The sequence below is a fragment of the Diadema antillarum genome, unplaced genomic scaffold (assembly GCF_040938485.1).
Source record: "Diadema antillarum isolate AM-2024a unplaced genomic scaffold, OU_Dant_1.0 scf00000001, whole genome shotgun sequence".
NCBI lineage: Eukaryota > Metazoa > Echinodermata > Echinoidea > Diadematoida > Diadematidae > Diadema > Diadema antillarum.
Window position 1 is genome coordinate 5,217,641 of NW_027270890.1, and position 20,897 is coordinate 5,238,537.

General features: G+C 36.7%; 1 protein-coding gene across 1 annotated transcript; it reads right to left on the reverse strand.

The window, feature by feature from the left end:
- Positions 1-1,798: 1,798 nt before the first annotated feature.
- Positions 1,799-10,901, reverse strand: LOC139718652 (small ribosomal subunit protein eS12-like). Its single transcript, XM_071630144.1, has 4 exons — positions 10,844-10,901; positions 5,266-5,509; positions 3,031-3,132; positions 1,799-2,061 (listed from the first exon to the last, which is right to left on the reverse strand). The coding sequence occupies exons 1-4, from the start codon at positions 10,858-10,860 to the stop codon at positions 2,005-2,007; spliced, it is 420 nt and encodes a 139-aa protein (XP_071486245.1). The 5' UTR covers positions 10,861-10,901; the 3' UTR covers positions 1,799-2,004.
- Between the last annotated feature and the right edge of the window lie 9,996 nt (positions 10,902-20,897).

A 20,897-nucleotide genomic window follows, 5' to 3' on the forward strand; every position in this document is an offset into this window, starting at 1 on the left:
AATTTTCATGGTACCAGTATGGAGAAAAAGTGCAATTCTTACTGAATAGTAATTGTTACCATGTTCATCTGGCCTTTGACCCTAAAATTCATAAGATAATCACTTTCAGGTAGAACATGCATAAATATGCAGTAAGTTTCACGATAATTGAGCCACTTCCGAGATATGGAGGAAAAAGTTAGTTCAGCACTTTCACTTGATCTTGACCTTTTGACCTTTGAGGCATAAAAAAAGGAAAAAAAAAACTCTCCAGAGAATTTCTATTACGTTACACATGCATACACCAAGTGTTTAAAAAAAAAAAAATAATCCTGCTGGCATTGCATGAACATGAGGGAAATAGTAAAATTTTGAAGTGTTGCACTTGACCTTTGACCCCTGACCTTTGACCCCATGAACCCTACATTCTCTAGATAATCACTGCCAGTCAGTACATGTATATACTATGTTCCATGAAGATACCTTGAACAATTTTCCAATTTACAGAGAAAAAAAAGAAGTTTTAATACTTTCACTCGACCTTTTGACCTTTGACCTTTGACCTCATGACCCAAACTTTCACCAGAGAATCTAAATTGGGTAATACATGTATGCACTAAGTTTCAAGAAAATATCTTCAGGCATTACTTAGATATGGTGGAAATAGTGAAATTTTATGTATTTGACCTTGACCTTTGACCTTGAGCACGTGCACCCAAAAGTTGATAGGCACAACTTCACCCCCTAATACACATACATGCCAAGTTTCATTAGGATACCTCAACAGCTTTTGATAGTTACCTTGTCCACAAAATCCATTACGGACGGACGGAAAGACGGACGGACGGACGGACGGAAGGACGGACGGACGGACAACCCGAAAACATAATGCCTCCGGCACCACTTCGTGGCGGAGGCATAAAAAACATTATGTATGGATTCACTAATGTTGTCAAAGGTCTCATATGTTGCTGCTGATGGTGTTGGTGTTGCCCAATTAGTAACTTGTTTGTGGATAATTTGCTTCCATGATTAGTGTCGATCAAGCAATGTTTTTCTCTTCCCGCAAAATTTTACATACGCCGAATGAGAGACCAGAAGAACCAACACCATCATTTGTATTAATAAAAATAATGTAGCAAAAAAAAAAGCTGCTGAAAACTGCTTATCCAATGAAGGCGAGCCAATGAAGTAAAATGGAGTCAAAAGGGGCCTGAGCTTTCGATCCTAGCAGAATCTTCGTCAGATAATAAAAATAATGACGCAAAACTCAACTGGCACAAACACTAGCACAAACACATGCACAATCACTCACAATCACAAACACACAAAAATGCACCAAACTTCTGCCAAGGCGTCTAAACTGTCAGATCGATACACAGCACGATACAGTCAACCTCGCCTATTAAAGTCAAATCTATTTGGCACAGCTGCACACTAAGTTTACCCATTTTTTTTGGTCCAACCTAGCTGTCAGACCAAAAGGTACCCAGTTTGTCCATTCCTTACTGGTCAACTCCTGAAAAAATAACTGGTCCGACAGTGATTTTTACTGGTCAGGGACCATCGGACCTGTGCCAATGTGCAGCGTTGTATAATTTGGACTTGAGAAATAGCTTCAACTGAGAGAAAATGTGACCTATGAGGGATTAAAATTAATGGAATATACAAAGAGGACATGAAAGAACCTTCCACTTAGGCCATTATTTGACTTATGTGAGGTCAACTTCAGCAAGATTGACTGTAGATGCAAACAAAATCAAACTATGAAAATACAATTTGTACATGAAAAAATAAAACACAAACTGACAACAGTGACTACGCTTGTTGGATGTTGCTTTTATTGATGATGGTTACCCCAGAGCCAATAAAATGGTACAAAGGATGTTCATCTTTGGAGGGAGTCCCCCAACACACGCGTGTTCAGAGTACTCCCTCCTACCCTTTGATGTTCGCGGTCAGAAATGCCATTCAGGGAGCGCTTCGGTGCTCACAGCCAACGGTAGTGCCCGGGCCAGGTGACATTTACTTGCTGAAGTAATCCTTGATCACGTCCAGGGCTGGTGTTTCCCTTCCGTAGTCCTGCATTGGGCAAGTTAAGTGGTGAGAGGCAACTGCCTAGTGACTGACTAAAACTTGAAGATTTTATTGATATGCACTGCCTGTTAAACCTAACAGAGTCAAACCTTGTTATATAGAGGTCGGATGATAAAAACTTATCACAAGGTGCTCCTGTGGGTCAAATTTTTGTATTTCTTTGTTTTAAATTCATACCCTGATATAATGAGACATCCTGTACACATGTAATCAGGATATACCCTCATACCAAGTTTGATGTAAAACCACCACACGGTTCTTGAGATATCGGCAAAAACAAAACGGGACGGACGGACGGACGGCCCGAAAACATAATGCCTCCGGCCACTTCGTTGGCGGAGGCATAAAAAAAAAAACTCGCTGTAGTCGGAAAGTGCAGACCTCCTCCAAGCCGGCCAGCAACTTATTTCAACCCAAAGAGATTTTTTCCTCTTTGTTTCCACCAACACATGCCTGTAATTTCTCAACAATTTCCCATGAAAAATTTAAAAAAATTATTAAATCCATAAAAATTCCTGGATCACTACCAAAATTCAATCCTCTGTTCCTTGTGTCATAATAAACTTTTTCTGCATTAAATTCATCCAAATCCATCCAGAAATTTTCGAGTTATTTTGCACACAAACAAACAAACAAAGAAACAAATGTCAATGAAAACATAACCTTTTTCTTTGGCAGAGGTAAGGATGAAATGAAGAGTTTGTTCGCAAAAACCAATAAGTCCATTTTTGAAGATTTTGAAGTACAGTCTCTGTCATAAAGTACAAAATAATACCTTTAAAATGATATATTGGTCACTACATATAAAGGTACATTTTTGAAGTTATGGTCAAAAGAAGCAAAAATTTTCTTATTATTCTCTTTATTTTTCTTGACCTTTAATCACAAATATCTCCATTTGGCAAATATGAACTAATTGGTTTTTGCGAACAAACTCTTCAAATATACACATACCTTGACAACCACACAGCTGCAGGCCACTACTTTACGGGCCTTCCCTTCCTTGTCAATCTTGCAGAGTCCTGACCACTCCCCAAGCTTCTTGTTGTCGTCAACCTGTGAGAGCGGAACAAATTTTGCTCACTTTTGTCATCATTGGCTGAAAAATATGCAATCTCTCACCAGTTATATTCTACTTTTGTCTGCAACTTGTGAGATTTCTGAGAAGTATAGTGTCACACACTTGCACCACTCCTTTATACACCACTAGAAGATTGTGCTTTACAGTGGAAGCTTGTTAACGAGTTCAGATATAGCCAGATACCTAATATACCAAGGTAATCTCCTAGGTCCCATTCTTTTTATATTGTTTTGTTTTCATCCCTGATATGAGGAGATACATTTCTAAATCTGTGCCTGGCTGCAGAATTCAGAACAGGATGGTGGACACGACTCTCCTAAAATTCTAATCAATGCAGTTTGTGTTTCATACTTTGACAAGGAAATGCCCTCTTTTTCACTGTCTGTATCAAAATGCAGCTGCCCTCAGAAGTTTAAATGTTTGGGTTCGATGTTTGAGGGTTTCCTCCTCATCCAAAAGGTCAGGAGAGGGAACCTTACTATCCTCACTGGGCAGATACATTCACGGAACACAAAATTAATCTCAACAAAAAGAAAGAAAATGTATCAAAAGGAAAATCAGGATCTAACAATGTCAAAAGGTGCACCAAAATCAAAATCATGAAATCACAGTGGTATTTCCTTGCTGCTTGCTGTAATCCTGTCTTACTAAAGAAGTCTGTGGAATACCAGGCTCACTGCTGTGTCAAATGAGATGTCGTGCAAGAGTCAAATTTAATATGGGTCATGCAACCACGTTTACCATCAAAAAGAATGTAATAACTGATCTTACATTACACTTTTCTTATAGTAACTTTCATCTTGTTAGAAGCACTCAAAACCCTATCTCACATGCCAGCCAAATTTTCACGTCACACATGATGAAATCAATGTTTTATTGCTCCTTGGAATTACCAGTACTCATCTTCTATGAAGTAAGGATTAGAAATGTAGATAAGTTTCAGCTTCAAATAAAATACGAAATCACTCTCCAAACTGCTCTCCACAGAGTTATTTCTTTACTTGCACCAGCAAATAACCTCATGGTTGATCACTGTCAGACGTGGACAGCATTGGGATGTCAGAATTACCATCAGTGTGTAGGAAGGCAACAGATTGTATTCAGGGAGTCATGCTCCTGCACTATACCTCCAGCTGTATACAGTGGAAACTCGATATAACGAGATGGTCGGGACCGAGTCATTTTCCTCGTTATAGCCGATATCTCGTTATATCAGTAGGCATAAAAGAAGGCATAAAATAAAGACATTAATTTGCACATGTGGGACTACCCATCATATTTTAATCAATACTGATAACTTGATATTGTGTGTGAGGGAATTACTCACCTTTATGGGTAAGAAGATGTTTTTCGCCAAGGAAATCCAATATCAAGAATGTGTTTCTTATTAATTGTAGATGTTTGAATTTGTAAATTTATATAGCTTGCGATTGTATCAAGATCGTCTGTGGATTGGTATGTGGTTATGGGTGTGTGTTGTGTGGAAAGCTTGAATATGGTCTGTACAATGCTGTGTGTGTATGTGACACATTCTGTATGTACATCATGACTGCGTGTGTGTGAAGACGGGGAATTCCCTAAGTAGAAGGCCAATCACAGCATCAGATTGCCTCACACCTGCTAAACGTCATGATGATGTCATGTATACATATGGCCGTCCCACCATATTTTCTGCATGTATCAGTGTGCGTGCACACACACACTTCACACGTACAACATGCAGTGCTAGCTGGAGTGCACTGAAGAAAATGACTATGTGTGTACAAGACAGTTTTTGGCGCATCAAGCTTTACAATCTCGGAAGATGATAGCACAGGCGAAGTAAGCTTTACCGAAGGCATTTTGCTTTACCTCGCTATAGCAGGTTTGATTTACTATGTTTTTCTTTGTTTGGAAGTCACAAAATTTATCTCGTTATAGCAGTTATTTCGTTATAGCCGATCTCGCTATAAGAGTAGCATTTTACATAGACTTGTGTGGAAGGAAATTTGGGACCGAGAGAATTTCCTCGTTATAACCGATATCTCGTTATAGCAGTGTTCGTTATACCGAGTTTCCCCTGTACTAGTACAAGAGTAGGTCAAGTCAGAGTCTGAATGTAGTTGTACCTTCAAGATGTTGATGTTATGCTCTACACAGAGGGCCTCGACAAGGTTCTTGTAAGCCGGTTCGTCGCAGTTGTTGGAGAGGACACACAGGTGGGCCTGGCGCTTGTCCAGGGCCTTGGTCGCCTCGTGCAGTCCACGGGCCAGACCGTCATGGATGAGGGCAGTCTTCAGCACTTCCTGGAGGGCAGTGTTGACATCCATTGCACCACCAACGGCCACAGAGGGCGCTGCAGGGGCATCATCTCTGTAGGGGAAAAGGGCGAGAATGTCATGAAAGCAACACATTTAACGATGCTACCTGAAATTGACAACAGGGATAATTGTAGTCTATAAACAATGTGTACTGTATATAGATTAAAAACAAAACGAGTAATTTACATTTGAAATCATCCCCCCCCCCCCAAAAAAAAAAAAAAAAAGAAAAAGCGGGGGGGGGGGGGGATCTATTACAAGAATAGAGCAACTCATACTATTTCGCAACTAATATGCCTGGTGTTTTATTTTAGCTACAAAATATGGGCATTAATTTGTTTTCTGAGCCCTCAGTAATGAAGTAATTGGGTTCGATGTTTGAGGGTATTCTCCTCACCCTAATGTGTCAGGAGAGGGAACCTTCATTTCATCATAGGGCAGCAGTCAAGTGTCACCGTCACACAAAAATGTACATACGTTTGTACGTACATTGTACTCTAACAAAGGCAAACCACATAATAACAAAATACTGTAAATAAAACTGTGATATATAATTGCCTGTTTTATTAGCATTTCATTCCAACAGAAGGGTAAACATCAACAGTTGCAGTACTACAGTAGTATACAATCTATAGTGTAGCTTGCCACACAACTATCCAGTGTATGTACTGTAGGACTACAGACAGTCGCTACACAATTCACAAGCCACAAATGCAAGCCAGAGTTGTCTTGTGGAATTTTCGTCGTTCAGACACTTTCACGCTTGTCCAATATGTACATTGTAGCCAGTTTACTCTGCAATAACTGTGTTGCACAGAATCTCACTGCTCTGCACGGAAAACATGTTCAGGGCACGGCAGTGAGTGTGATTGACCTGAATGTAGCGATTTCATGGTGATGAGAGCAAATTCCTCTGTTAACGGTATCATTCTTAAAAGTTTGTTTTTTTTCCCCCACCATTCCCTCAGCTCAGAGTCGTGGTAGCAATTAATCAAGGTTTTGGGGTTGTTGTTCGTGTTGTGTGTGAGTGTGTGTGTGTGTGTGTGTGTGCATGTGTGTGTGTGTGTATTAAAGAAGATTGTGAAAATGTGGTTATAAGACAAGGTGAAGGAATTACAGAGAAAAGATAGAAACAGGAAAAGGACATGGATGAAAAGATAGTAAAAAGTTAAAACTTGAAAAATTAAACAAAAGTTTTACAAACAATTAGAAAGTACAGACTGTACACTGAAAATAAAAACCAAAGATAATCAAAGGGCAGAAAGAAGAAAAACTTGCATTATGAAGTAGAGGAGAGAAAAGCAAAGAAAAAATAAAGAAACAAAAAAACACTAGAAAACTCTAGGTAGAGTAATAGAATGAGAGATGAATCGAAACTGGATGAAAGCTGAAATGAATGGGAAGGAAGGAATTTACAAAATGCAAATCAACAATGAAATATAGAAAAGGACAAATCAGAATGAAATATAAGACAAGAGACCCGCGGGTCTAGCGCTCACCTGAGTATCGCAAGTTCACCATTCACGCAGTCACTAATCTAAATTATTCACAGCTCTACCAAAATTTGACGAGGCATTCTCAAGTGGAAGATGAAAATGTACAATAAGGGCCCAATTTTTTCAAGATTCCTTAATTTGGGGGAATTGGGGCCCCCTGGGGCCCTCTGGGTGGGGCATGGTGCCCAGTTTGATAAATTGAGATCCTGACCACCTAGGGATGCTACCTGCCAAGTTTGACAAAAATCCATCATGAGGTTTTCAGGAAGAAGATGAAAATGTACAATTCAGGCCCCTATTTGGACCCTTCCAACCACCCCCCCCCCCCCTACCCCCAAGAGGGGCACCCCTGGATCTCCTATGAACAAACTTGAAACTACAGTCATTAATGTACTCACTCATAGTATTATCTCAGCTCTATAACTTCTGATTCTAGAGAAGATTTTTAAAGATTCCTTCATTTGGGGGGTTTGGGCCCCCTGGGGGCCCCCTGGGCGGGGCATGGTGCCCATTTTAACAAATTGAGATCCTAACCCCCTAGGGATGCTACCTGCCAAGTTTAGTGAAAATGGGTCATGGGGTTCTCAAGAAGAAGATAAAAATGTACAATTTAGGCCCCATTAGGACCCCTCCTCACCCCCCCCCCCCCCCTGGGTCCCAAGGGGGGCACCCCTGATTCTGCCATGAACAAACTTGAAACTACAGTCATCAATGTGCTAACTCATAGTATTAACCTAGCTCTATCACTTCTGGTTCTAGAGAAGAAGATTTTTGCGGATTCCTTAATATTGGGGGGTTTGGGCCCCCTGGGGGCCCCCTGGGTGGGTCATGGTGCCCATTTTAACAAATGGAGTTCCTAACCCCCTAGGGATGCTACCTGCCAAGTTTGGTGAAAATGGGTCATGGAGTTCTCAAGAAGAAGATGAAAATGTACAATTTAGGCCCCATTAGAACCCTTCCCCACCCCCCTCCCCTGGGTCCCAAGGGGGGCACCCCTGATTCTGCCATGAACAAACTTGAAACTACAGTCATCAATGTACTAACTCATAGTATTAACTTAGCTCTATCACTTCTGGTTCTAGAGAAGAAGATTTTTACAGATTCCTTAATTTTGGGGGGTTTGGGCCCCCCTGGGGGCCCCCTGGGTGGGGCATGGTGCCCATTTTAACAAATTGAGTTCCTAACCCCCTAGGGATGCTACCTGCCAAGTTTGATGAAAATCGGTCATGGGGTTTTCAAGAAGAAGATGAAAATGTAAAAAGTTTACGCACGACGCACGACGGACGACGGACGACGCACGACGGACGACGGACGACGCACGACGCACGACGCACGACGCACGACGCACGACGGACGCCGGACGAAGGGCGATCGCAATAGCTCACTTGAGCCTTTGGCTCAGGTGAGCTAAAAAGGTATTGGAGAGAAAAGAAAGGTAGATGGTGGGAAAGATAACCTATGATGAAGGAAAGAAATTCTAGTTAGAAAGTAAGAGTAGATTATCTAAGACTGAATAGAATATTGAGAAAGTTATACAAGAGGAAACTCACAAAGAAATGATTAGAGTCTAATCAGGAAAAAAAAAAGTAAATTTAGCTTAGGAATAGAATATTGAGAAAGTTATACAAGAGGAAACTCACAAAGAAATGATTAGAGTCTAATCAGGAAAAAAAAAGTAAATTTAGCTTAGGAATAGAACTATCTGAAAATGAAAGGCGAAAAGATCGAAAAGAAAGAGAAAAGATATAAGAAGGGGCAGCACATACACATTAAAAAAAAAAAAAAAACATCTACTGACAGTTCAACGGCTTTAGGATAAAAGCTACAGGCACTACCGCAAAACTTGGCTGAGGAAAAGGGAAAAACTAACTTTAGCTTCTCAAAGACAACACAGAAAAAGTTGCTGTGATTTCTACATTTAGATCTAGACTCTACAGCCCTGTAGATCAAATGATCGACCCTTTCAGCATGTAATGAACTTAATATTCGCACTGTGCTCATTGCTTGTGTTGCCACTGATGGATACCATACAGAGCTTGCAAAGTAGCATGCCATTTCAAGCGAAACATAGAACCATTAGAGATTTTCTAACACTTGTAAGTAGTAACGAGTGTTTAAAAGATTCTATTTTACCGCAATGTTTTCATACATAGCGTACGTTTGTTGGATACAGACGCTGTTTCAAAGTGTCTTCTTGAAGACACCACACAGCATTTCTGGACTGCCCCGCGCCTGCGACCAGACTCGTCTGTTGTAGTGTTGGTAGACCCAACAGTTGGGCTGCATTCATCTAACTTGAGAGTGAGAATCACGTTTCAAAACGCATTTGGAATGGTGTTAGCGAACATGGTTCGAAACGCGATTCTCGGGGTGCCGCGATTATCTAACCATCGGCATCATACAATCGCGATTCAGATGTTGTCACTGCACAGCTGCCTTGGGCCGTTCAACTCAGAAAATTTTTAGATAAACGCACCCCTAATTAATTAGTGTGTGAGAAGCCCTTCACCGATTGGGCCAGTAGGCCTACTGTAGGTAAAACCACAAATTTTCTGACACTTACTGTAATCTTTTCTGCAATATTTTCTCAACTCAAATAATACTCTACAAAATTATATTCATAACAGTGTATGTTGAATATATCAACCTACTTCTTCCTAATATTGATTTTGTCAAATACATCATAAAATTTCACTAAATCCCCAAATATCATCACCTTGTCAATTCCCCAATATTCGGACAGCCTCTCCAAAATTCGGACACACCCTGACATGAAAAATGAGTGCGCGCCATACCTTGTCAGCACAAGGCTGCATCGGGGACATTGCGGCGCCCGGCCGTGTCCGAATTTTGGTGACTCAGCACTTGCATTCAGCCCTTTGTCTTGTACATTTATTCACTGCATCGCACCACACTGATCCATGGAGCAGAATATGGGTCCAGTGAATCTCGCACACTGCGCTGTGCAGGGAAGCGGACGGCCGGGCGATCAGCCAATCAGCGGCCCAGCTACCATTTCACAGCTTTCAACGGGGGATATTTTAATATGCATCTCGGCATGTACGGATATTTTGTTTTTCTTTTGTGTCTTTGAGGATACCATCACACTCTGAGCTTGCCATAAGCGAAAAATCTCGCGACAGAACGGCATAATTTTTCAAATTTTAACGCTTTTTCGGCAACCCTGATTCTTTAAACGGGACCCAATTCACGCGTGCTTTGGAAAAGTTGCTCCGATTCTGCATTTTTGACGGCAAAATTTGGGATTTTAGAAAGATTTTTTTCCAATTTTTAGAGGTGACTCAGGAACTCTCCTGTAACTTGTTAACCGTTGGGCGTTAGTGTTAGTGAACGAGTGCCAGTATGTGAAACGATGTGATAATGCATGTGTTGTGACGGTATTAACTCATTAGAATTTGCTGGCGTGTGATAAGTGGCAAGTATCCAGATTTTGGAGGCTGGCCGAAAATTGGTGGGGGTTTTACTCTAACGTTTGATAGGCCTATTGATGTTATTGAGATTTCCCTCATTGCAACAGCAACATGACGTGAGAAGTCTAATGTTAGTAAAAAAAAAAATAGAAGTACAGTTGTACATCGACCGTACACAGTCTGTGTAGATCTATATCTGTTCTCATCCTCGTCGAAACATCGTTCATGTTAATGCTACTTTTCTACTATTGCACAAGATTTTTGCTTCTTCCCCACTGTCTCATGTAGCGGTCGAGGTCTACGCATGTGAGTTCCATTTCTGAAACATAATCTGGTCATGGTCTCACTCGTCACGACGCACACACACACACACACCCAGTTTACGCTGCCAGAGTCGAGGCAGCCTGAATACTGTACGGCACATTTATTCCCATGTAAAATGTAATAAATTACACTCACCCTTCCGCGTCAGACATGGTTCACGGACGTCCTCGCTGTAAAATAAAGAAATAAGTAATAACATTAATGTATGAGCTTTTCATTTTTACAGACATAATAAGAAGATGGATCTCTAAATGCCGACAAAAAGTAGGATTTCTGGGACGTTCACTCACATGTATACCCCAGGAAAACAATCAAAGTTGAAAAGGAAGTGGAGAGCGATGGTGCATTGTGGGATTGACTGTATGAGCTTCAGCTACAGCGCCATCAAAGTCAGACTCTCATCCGAATTCGACAGTGCATCAACAAAGGCTTATATTTAGTAGGTTGTTTAATCTCTCTCGGACCTCGCTTTCAGCCTAACTTGTGTGGACAACAATATTTATTAAAGGAAATGAATTTATAAGGACAATTCAACATCATTTCACTTTTCTAGCACAATGAATGAGCACTTGACTAACCGCTTTCAGAAAGCAGGGGGAATTATTACTTCCCTTAACATTATGTCAGTATCAAATTGATGGAATGTGTAATTTTCATGAAAATGATTTTTTTTTTAAATGGGGGAATTCTCTTTTTTTTTCTTTATATTGTTATCCAAAAAATAAAATGACATCACACTCTCTTGTAGTCTCCTGATCCAGTGGTTCCAACAACAAAACTTTAAAAATTATTGTCGTGACTTTTGCATCGCCTTTTTATGCGATTTTCCTCAAACTTTCACTAATGTATTCTACTAATGTTGCTGCTTTCACTTAATCCACATTGTTCTTTTGATTTTGGTTTCCTTTAATGAACAAGACATCCTTTGGAGTATTTTACTGTTTGTCTTCAGGAAAATCAAACATGCATGTAGGCTGCAATATTTGAAGAGTTTGTTTGCAAAAACCGATGAGTCCATATTTGTCAAATGGAGATATATTTGCGATTAAAGGTCAAGAAAAATAAAGAGAATAATGAGAAAATTGTTGCTTCTTTTGACCATAACTTCAAAAATATACCTGTATATGTAGTGACCAATATATCATTTAAAAGGTATTATTTTGTACTTTATGACAGAGACCGTACTTCAAAATCTTCAAAAATGGACTTATCGGTTTTTGCAAACAAACTCTTCAATTCTTTCTTCCTCTCTCTTCTCTTTCAGCTAGTGAATTCTATTTGAATCATTTGAAATCCGTTGAATACATTAATGTTATAAAAAGTTTTAAAAAACGCACACACTTTACAATAATCATCATTACACACGATTCAACTCTGGCACAATATTCAAGGGTTAGGAACATTAATGCACATTTGCAATGGATTTGTAGTAGGACCTTTGTCGATTACACGTAACCTATAAACCCTTAGAAATTATTGTTCACTAACATTTTGATTATCACATATACTGTGCCATTCATTTGAGCTCATGTCTTTCAAAACAGAGTTAGCGTTATTTATCGATCTTTCTCTCGATCTCTCTATATTATATTATCTTTGTATAGGGCCTAAACATATAAATATAAACATAGGCCCCCTATATAATTTTATATCACACGCACACACTGTTTTTGTCTGATGGTAAGTGCAACAAGTTGACAATATCACTTTTAGTATTTCACATTTTTTTCTTAACTTTGCTGTTTCTACCTTTGACATTCACCCTGTGACATGGCTTTTCAAATTTTACCTTTCATGTTTTTTTAATATGATAATCGTACAATGGAATCGTCTCTAGTATCCTATCGTTTCACTGAAAGTGAACCTATTACACTATAATACGAAATAAAGAAAATGAATAATACCGAAAGAATGAAAAATCTTGAAATAACCGAAATCCCGTAGATTCAACGCTTTATTGATTGAATTTCATACATATTGCGTATAAAGGTGTCAAAGCATACAAAGAAGGAATGATTTATTATATTGCCGACATCGGAGGAATAATCAATCTTCGTGACTTTCAAGTCGTGCCTTGCATCCAAAACTGCGCTAGATATCGCTCACAATGCAAAATCTACGATGAAATATATTTTTACGGCTGTACCCAATATCATAATTACACAACAAAGTGAAATATCATGATTACCAAAACTTAACCCTGGCACTATAATATAAGTTGCAAAATTATATTACATAATTACTACTAACCAATTATTTTTCTTTTATGTGTTTTTTATCCTTGTTTTGTTTTGCTTTTTTCTGAATTACAATAGGGTTGCAATGAATAGCTTGACCAAATTCTGTTTGCACTGCATGAAATCTAAAAGACATATAATTCAGATTGACGAGGATACAATATACGTTCTTATCTCTCTCTCTCTCTCTCTCTCTCTCTCCCTTGCTCTCCTTCATTATGCATCAACTTATCCTCGTTCTTTTCGTTCATGAAGCATGAAAAACAATACATCTGTATTTGCCGGTTAGTAAAGATCGAGTAACCGGATGTTATTGTTGATGACGGAGCATATATCAATGATTTTGGCCGCTACGTGTATCCTCTTGGGTCTCGGATTACGGACAGCGGCCACACTTTCCGGTTAGAGAGGTCGAGATCCGATATAATGGCGGATTTCCCTGAGACCCCAAAAGAGTTCGATTACCACGCTTTTACGAACTAGTCCGTTCCGCTTATTCTTATAGTTGAATATTACTAGTAGTTAACACTGCGGTAAGCCCTATCTGCATACTATATTGCATCGGCCATTAAAACAGATGTATGCTCTTGATATACCATGACGTGTAGGCCAGAGTATTGCTGTTACAAAGAGGAATCAACCTCTCATACAATGTGGCACCGATGTAGAAAAGATAAACAAATCGAATTAAGACAATAATGAAAAGTTAACATTCTTTCCACTTCTTACTGATACATATAGACTTACATTACGTAGACACCACGCTTTTACTGTACACATATTGCACAATCTTGTCACTTTTGTCACCTCCATTGGCACATGAAATGATCTGCATCCTGGTACAGCATCCAACAAGCAGCTGTTGCGGTTAGGATTATTGATTGAATCGTGTGTTGGCAATTTCATGAATGCATCTTAATTTGCATATATGGGCATTATAGATAAGAGAAACTTAAGTAAAATTAAAACACCCATTTCACTTTTGCTCATAACAACATAGGGTAATCTATTGGTATTGTTATAATGAAATGAAATGAAATGAAATTTATTTTAATACCAAACAATAACATAATAACACTGTCAAAAATAGTCAATAGTTTAAGAACACGGTTGGTAAGAATGAACCGGCAATAGAGCGCAAGTATACTATAGTAAGCAAGACTGATTATGTCCAGATAATCATTGAATGTGACCTTTATGTTTTATCTTACAATCATGTCATCATCATGATCAGCATTACTTTTTGTTTATTTGAACATCAACATTTTTTTTTGCTAAACATGTTGATTAAACTGCAATATAACATTTTCATTTCGTCACGTTACCACATGACTTTGTTTACCTCTAATTTACATCTTTATGATCATAAGATTAGTGTTTATAACCATCATTTGACATATTTGCTTTAATCATGATTATCAAACAGATTAGTGATCTTCACGAAAATTTACATACTTATTTGCATTATTATGTGTGATCCGGACGTATATAGACGTTATTAACATTCAATTAAAAACGCAGTGCAATTTCTGTACTTGTTATTGGACATCGTATAGTTCTAATTTGAGTCGAGTAGAATTGAGTTGCGTTTATTAACAACATATTTGTACATATACATGTGAATATGATAACATGAAATTACATAAGATAAGATTAACATGAAAATCTTATATAAGAATACAATGACATTATACAAGGTACTTACAACTGTATATGAAGAGTTTGTTTGCAAAAACCGATAAGTCCATATTTGTCAAATGGAGATATTTGCGATTAAAGGTCAAGAAAAATAAAGAGAATAATAAGAAATTTCTTTCTTCTCTTGACCATAACTTCAAAAATATACCTTCATATGTAGTGACCAATATATCATTTAATAAGGTATTATTTTGTAATTTATGACAGAGACCGTACTTCAAAATCTTCAGAAATTGACTTATCGGTTTTTGCAAACAAACTCTTCATATGCATGCATATGTTTACATACTTAATATATCTTACATAAGAATACATGTGGTGTAATTTGATTTAATTTCATGATAATATAGTTATCACTGAAAAAGACAACAAAAAATGAATAAGTATGTAATATAGACATATATGCATAGACAAAGGTTCTGAACAATTAACAAAAAAACAAACAGAAGATAATGTTGTTAAAGGGAGAACCAATAGCTAGCGCAAGTGCTAGTCGAGAATGGTTCTCCCGTTTAACTACATTTCAAATACTCATTGCAAGGTCTATCCTTCTAAAGTAACTATACTTAAAAAAAGTTATTAAATCTATTTCTTTGAATGGTTCTTATATGAATTTATTTGCCCATATGCGAATTTGAATACTTTAAAGACCTGGCGACAGGTGGAGGCGAAGTTTAACAGCCATCGGCAAAAGTATATGTATACGTTCAATGATTTTTTAATGCGTAAATGCAAAATCGGTCGCCGACTTTTGTCAATGTGAATAAAGAAAACACTTTTGAATGACAGTATTTCGATGCCTGGGCAAATATGAATAAAATTCATGCTTTTTACGTGAAACTTAATGACAAAAAAACGATATTGGCTGGGAAAACCTATACATGAATTAAGATTATTTCAATTTCAATTTCAATTCATTTTCAAATATTTCAATAAACGATACGTCTCTGATAACAAGATGAAAATGATACATGGTATCCAGCTAGGATACACGATAGAATATTGCAAATGTAATGTAAAACAGGGTGGTCAATATTTGAAAGTTTGAATATATAAGTGTATAATAGTAGTTAATGCCAAAGAAATAAGACGAAACCTATATACTTAAAGGCAAGCTTGTTAAGCTTATCAGATCGCTCTTTTGTCAGCACGATAATTTAGATTAAATGGTATAATTATGAGGACACTTATAATTATCTTGGTTTGCATAGACTATTATACCTGCATAACCAGAGAAGTGCCTACTTTTCAATCTCACAGCTCACAAAAATTAGATCGTGTCCCACCATCAGGGCTCAAAATTCTTCTACACTCCTAAACTTTTTTTGCTTGTGCTGACAATAGATCCCACGAATATTTTTCATTCGTATCAAAATTTAGAAATTCTTACTACTCGACTTAATTATTGTGAGTTAGAGTTTCCAAATGGTGTAAATGTAATGGGTTATCACTTAAATGAAATACAGGTATTTAAAAAGGGAAATTGTATTCTTATTAGAACAGTGTAAACGAACACCCGGGAATATGTTGGTCATACACTTATACCTATATTGCACAAAGTTTCTTGGACTTGGCACTGATTACAATCTAAACTGGAACGAAATATTGAATCCGTATAGAAACAGCGATTTTTTTTTTTACAGATTTAAAGGTCTCCTAACTGAAAGATCTCTCCTAATCTTATACGATTCATTAGTTTATCTCACATCCAATATTGCAACATTGTTTGAGAAAATAGCAACATAACAAATATAAACTTATTAATTCTTTCAAAAAAATGAGCGAATCGTATAAGCACCAACGCCAATTATTCATCCCATCTAGAACCTTCATTAGTCATCTACTAAGTACATTAAGAATACAAGATATCCATACTAGTTAACAAACATGCATATGAAAGATATAAGTACAATCAACCCCTTCCCTATTTCATGACTATTTTATAACATCTAAATAAAATATAGGGCCTATACCCACATTTCCAGCTTGACATTCAACTTATCATCAACTGAATAATCCTCAACTCATTTTAGCTCAAATAAGAACCGCTGACAGGATATTTTGAACGCCTTACCTCACAATTTACATGATTTAAAGCAATGTTCCTCCTTAAACTCCTTTCAGGTATCCTTCAACAAATATAATATCTTCTCAGAATATCATCCACATTTATTGTAACGCAACACGATTTTTGTTTCAAAATTTGATCTAAATGACTCTTTAAGATACTCATTCGTTCATTCACAGATTTTTAAAGATACACTTCAAGCATGTATTCGATAACAAAACAACAAAGGCCATTTCAATTTCATAGCTATGATACACACACACAAATAAGTACACAAACACATTCATTCAATATCAACACATGCATACACTCATAATCTTACTTACGTCCATGCAGAAGTCACTCCCGGGGACCACTCACGCAACATGTAAATGCATACGTAATGCAATACATTTTCACTGATCTTCAGTATACGCACAGTAAAATTACAACTTTGTACCCCTATGTACCTTTCACGCCGTTCAACAATATCTTTGAGATATCAGCGCAAGACAAGATTAGTTTCAATGGCAAATCGTCAATTTGCATGTTTCCTATTTGTGTTTTTTTTTTTCTGAGGCTGCCATCACTATCAACCCCCCTATTACTTAAGTTGGAAGACACTTATATATATATATATATATATATATATATATATATATATATAAAATACATATATTTGTCTCTCGAATTGGAAATGTGTATTGTTGACTTCTGTGATTTCATTGTGTTTAATTATTTAAATGTTAAATTAAGTTTATTTATGTACATTTATTCAAATATCATGTGCCGGTAAAAATTTATGACTCTCATAGAAAAATGTTGACATTACGTAATTGAACTGAACTAAATAGAAATGAAATGAACTGGAAACACATTTATCTGCCGACGTTCCTTTAAAGAACATAAATTTATTCCAGTTGCCATGAGTGTATCATTTCAATGATTTAGGTCCTACATCATAAGGATTATGATCGATCATAGTTTATCATTCTGATCTCGTTAATCCGAAATTGTAAGACGCATGCATATACTTCATAACAACCGCCAGAATTACGAGCCTTATTTCGTTTTCGGATTAACGACACTTCAGTACATTTTTGTCTTAATTTATTTACCACCCTTCGGAATAACAAACCTTATTTCACTCGAACCTTCGAAATAACAAATATTATTTCATACTCGAAATAACGAACCTTATCTTTAGATCATTTACGGAATGAGGAACCTTGGAATAACAAACTGTAGGGTGTAGCCGAGGTCTGCACGTACACCGTATCGGCACACACAATCATGTACAAACAAACCACACATATTATGCAAACATATAGACATAAACTTTCTCTCATGAATGGTATACAATTGGGTAATGTCAACGGCTGATTTCTTCTTTCTTCGAGCAGCGAATCAATAAGAACCTATAATTTATCATTAATAAGCTGAATTAAATTCAGTATATCAAAATTTTGGTGTGCATATTAATTATCTCTTACCACTAAACAAACAGACAAACAAGCAACAAAATATTAAAAAAAAACAAGGAAAAAAATAAAAACTGTTTTTTCTTCCTGGCGCCTTAAAGCCTTGCAACGTTCTGTACATCTTATAGTCTACTTCTTTATTTAAGAGAATTCTTGTTTGAAAGGGTCGGCTGCCTTCTTTTTTTTTTCATTTTTAAAATTTGAATTCTTGTAAGTGAAATATGCCATTTTCCTGAAGCATTCAATACACATTTCAGTATATCTTACTGAATTCACGGAATTTACATAATTCTCTGTGAAAACGCCCCTTTACCATATCGTTTATAAATTATAACTAAGTCGACCTTTACAGCTTGGGGCAAAGATTGGAGGAAATACTACAAAACAAATTTGAAGCAGAGTAAATTTACTTTTGCCCTGAACACTTGCCTGCAGTTTTCTTTTTTTTTTCGGCACAACGTACTGAAACTACAAGTAACATTCAAATCACAGTGGAAAATCGTCACAACACAAACTCTGGTATTTGAAAAACATTGCTTCGACCTGATTGAAAGAATAATTCAGAATGTTCTCAGATAATAACTTGTCTTGGTATTTACTGATGAAAAGAGAAAGTATTGGTCTATTGATTCATCGTATATAACTTTTCGGCACTTGGCAATTCAATGACGACATAAACAAAAACAACATGATCCATATCTATTTCATTCATTTATAATTTGTTGTGTGTCGTTTGTTCAAGGAGTATATTGTATTTATTTATTTCAATATTCATTTAGGAGGGTAGTCCTTTCAGTTGGTTAATCGTTCTGCCAAAGAGCCCTGCTCACATTATTATGTAGGCCTATACAGATAAAAAGTCATGACATCGAAACAAAATACAAACAATGAAATAACCTGTACTACAAATCGACCTCAGATACTCAAATACGAAAAAAAAAAATCAAACATCATTACAATTGCAACTTGGTGTACTTCGGACTTCACTATCAGTCCTTAATACTGAAGGAAAAAATAACGAAATTCATAATGGACTTATTGATATGTAACACAAATTATACACACCGATCAGTTCAATTTAATATATTTACCATACCTCTATCATTCACAGCCTGTCAATCATGCTAAGTACATTGCACAATTTTTCTTGAAAACAAACAATGACTGCGCATGTCGAATGAAATTTCTAATTGGCAAATTGTTCCACATGTTTAGAGCTTGATAATGAAAGGAGTTCTTAAAGTAATCCGTTTTGGGTGTATTTATAAACAAGGAACAATTAATGGCATAACGTATATGAAAAGGTATGTATGTTAAAGCAACTAATTGTATGAGATAACGCTGGTTCATCCCGTTAATTATTTTGTACAAATATACAAAACTCTGGTATACGATGAACTCCTTGATGTATTAGTTGCCATTGTAATTTTGAGAGCATTTACATGAACGGTATCAAATCAAACTGATATCATCTTTATACATTTTTGCTACAAACAGTATGAAAGTTACATTCAACTGTCTGGGTGATAATAGCCGTGGGGGGAACAACAGCTTTTAATACGTCTGTCATTATCATATTTTTGCACCTTTATTGAGGTTTCTTTTACTGTGCTGGGTGCATGTAGTCACTCGTTTTATGAAAACAAAATCTGAATGCTGATATAACTCAAACGCAAACACGTTGAGAGAATTAAGTTTATTCACATTTGAAGAAAGTTATGTAACTTTCATTTAATTTTTAAAAATTTAATAGCAAAGATTTCGTTCAGTTCCTCACACTCGATGACCTCGTTTACATGATTTCGTTGAAAACAACAACATCAACAACAAAGGAATGACACACAAGTAACAGAGATCAAGTAGTGCAACAAGTTTTGAAATATATGTCACATTTTACTCATTTCAAAATAAGATCATGTCGACATTTGGTTTAAATGTTGGTGAGCATGGTTTCTTATTTTGTGGGCCAAAGGCATGGAATACCTTGCCAAGGAAACTTCGTCTATCACCCTCAGTTTCAATATTTAAAACGAATTTGAGAAGTTTTTATTTTCCCTTTGACTTTGAATTTGGATGTAAAGTGCATTGATCAGCTTACTAAGAAATGCGCTATAGAAAATATCATATACAAAATGTATTATCGTTATCATAATAAAGATAATAGATTATGGAAAAGGAAAGTGCTCCCTTAACAGTCAGTGGTGACATATTATTCAAACTGCCTTTATACGAATTGATGCGAAAGAGATATTCACTGCTAGTAATACCATATGAATGACGAAAGTTAGTAAAAGAAAATGTGTCATGTAAATAATATCTACAAGCCAAATTTATTTGTAAGTTATTTTGAAATATAGATTGTATGAAATTAGAAAACAGTTTCGCCAACAATTCATAAAATGGTTGTATAACTCATGTCCAAGAAACTGAGAAAATAAGTGAGCTTTTAAGAAGCAGCAATGGAGTTAAGTGTTGCATTTTAGTGAATCACTTAAAGGAGAATGTAAAGGAGTAAAATTTGAGGAAATTGGACAGTCCATTCAAAATAATGTCAGGGATATCTATAGTTTCACCTCGGAAATCAACAGATGAATGAATCACACATGACGTCATAGACAACGATTTAAAGAAAATGCAAAGAATATCCACACATTCATAATAATTTCATGAAAAGTACACATTCCTTTCACTTGTTAATAACATACTTATGCAGAAGGTAATGTTCC

What these genes read in the sequence shown, in the direction of transcription:
- LOC139718652 (XM_071630144.1), bottom strand. An exon ending in ATAACATCAACATCTTGAAG is followed by an intron (nt 3,133 to 5,265) that starts GTACAACTACAT and finishes CCGCTCTCACAG; the next exon opens with GTTGACGACAACAAGAAGCT. An exon ending in GCAGCTGTGTGGTTGTCAAG is followed by an intron (nt 2,062 to 3,030) that starts GTATGTGTATAT and finishes TGCCCAATGCAG; the next exon opens with GACTACGGAAGGGAAACACC.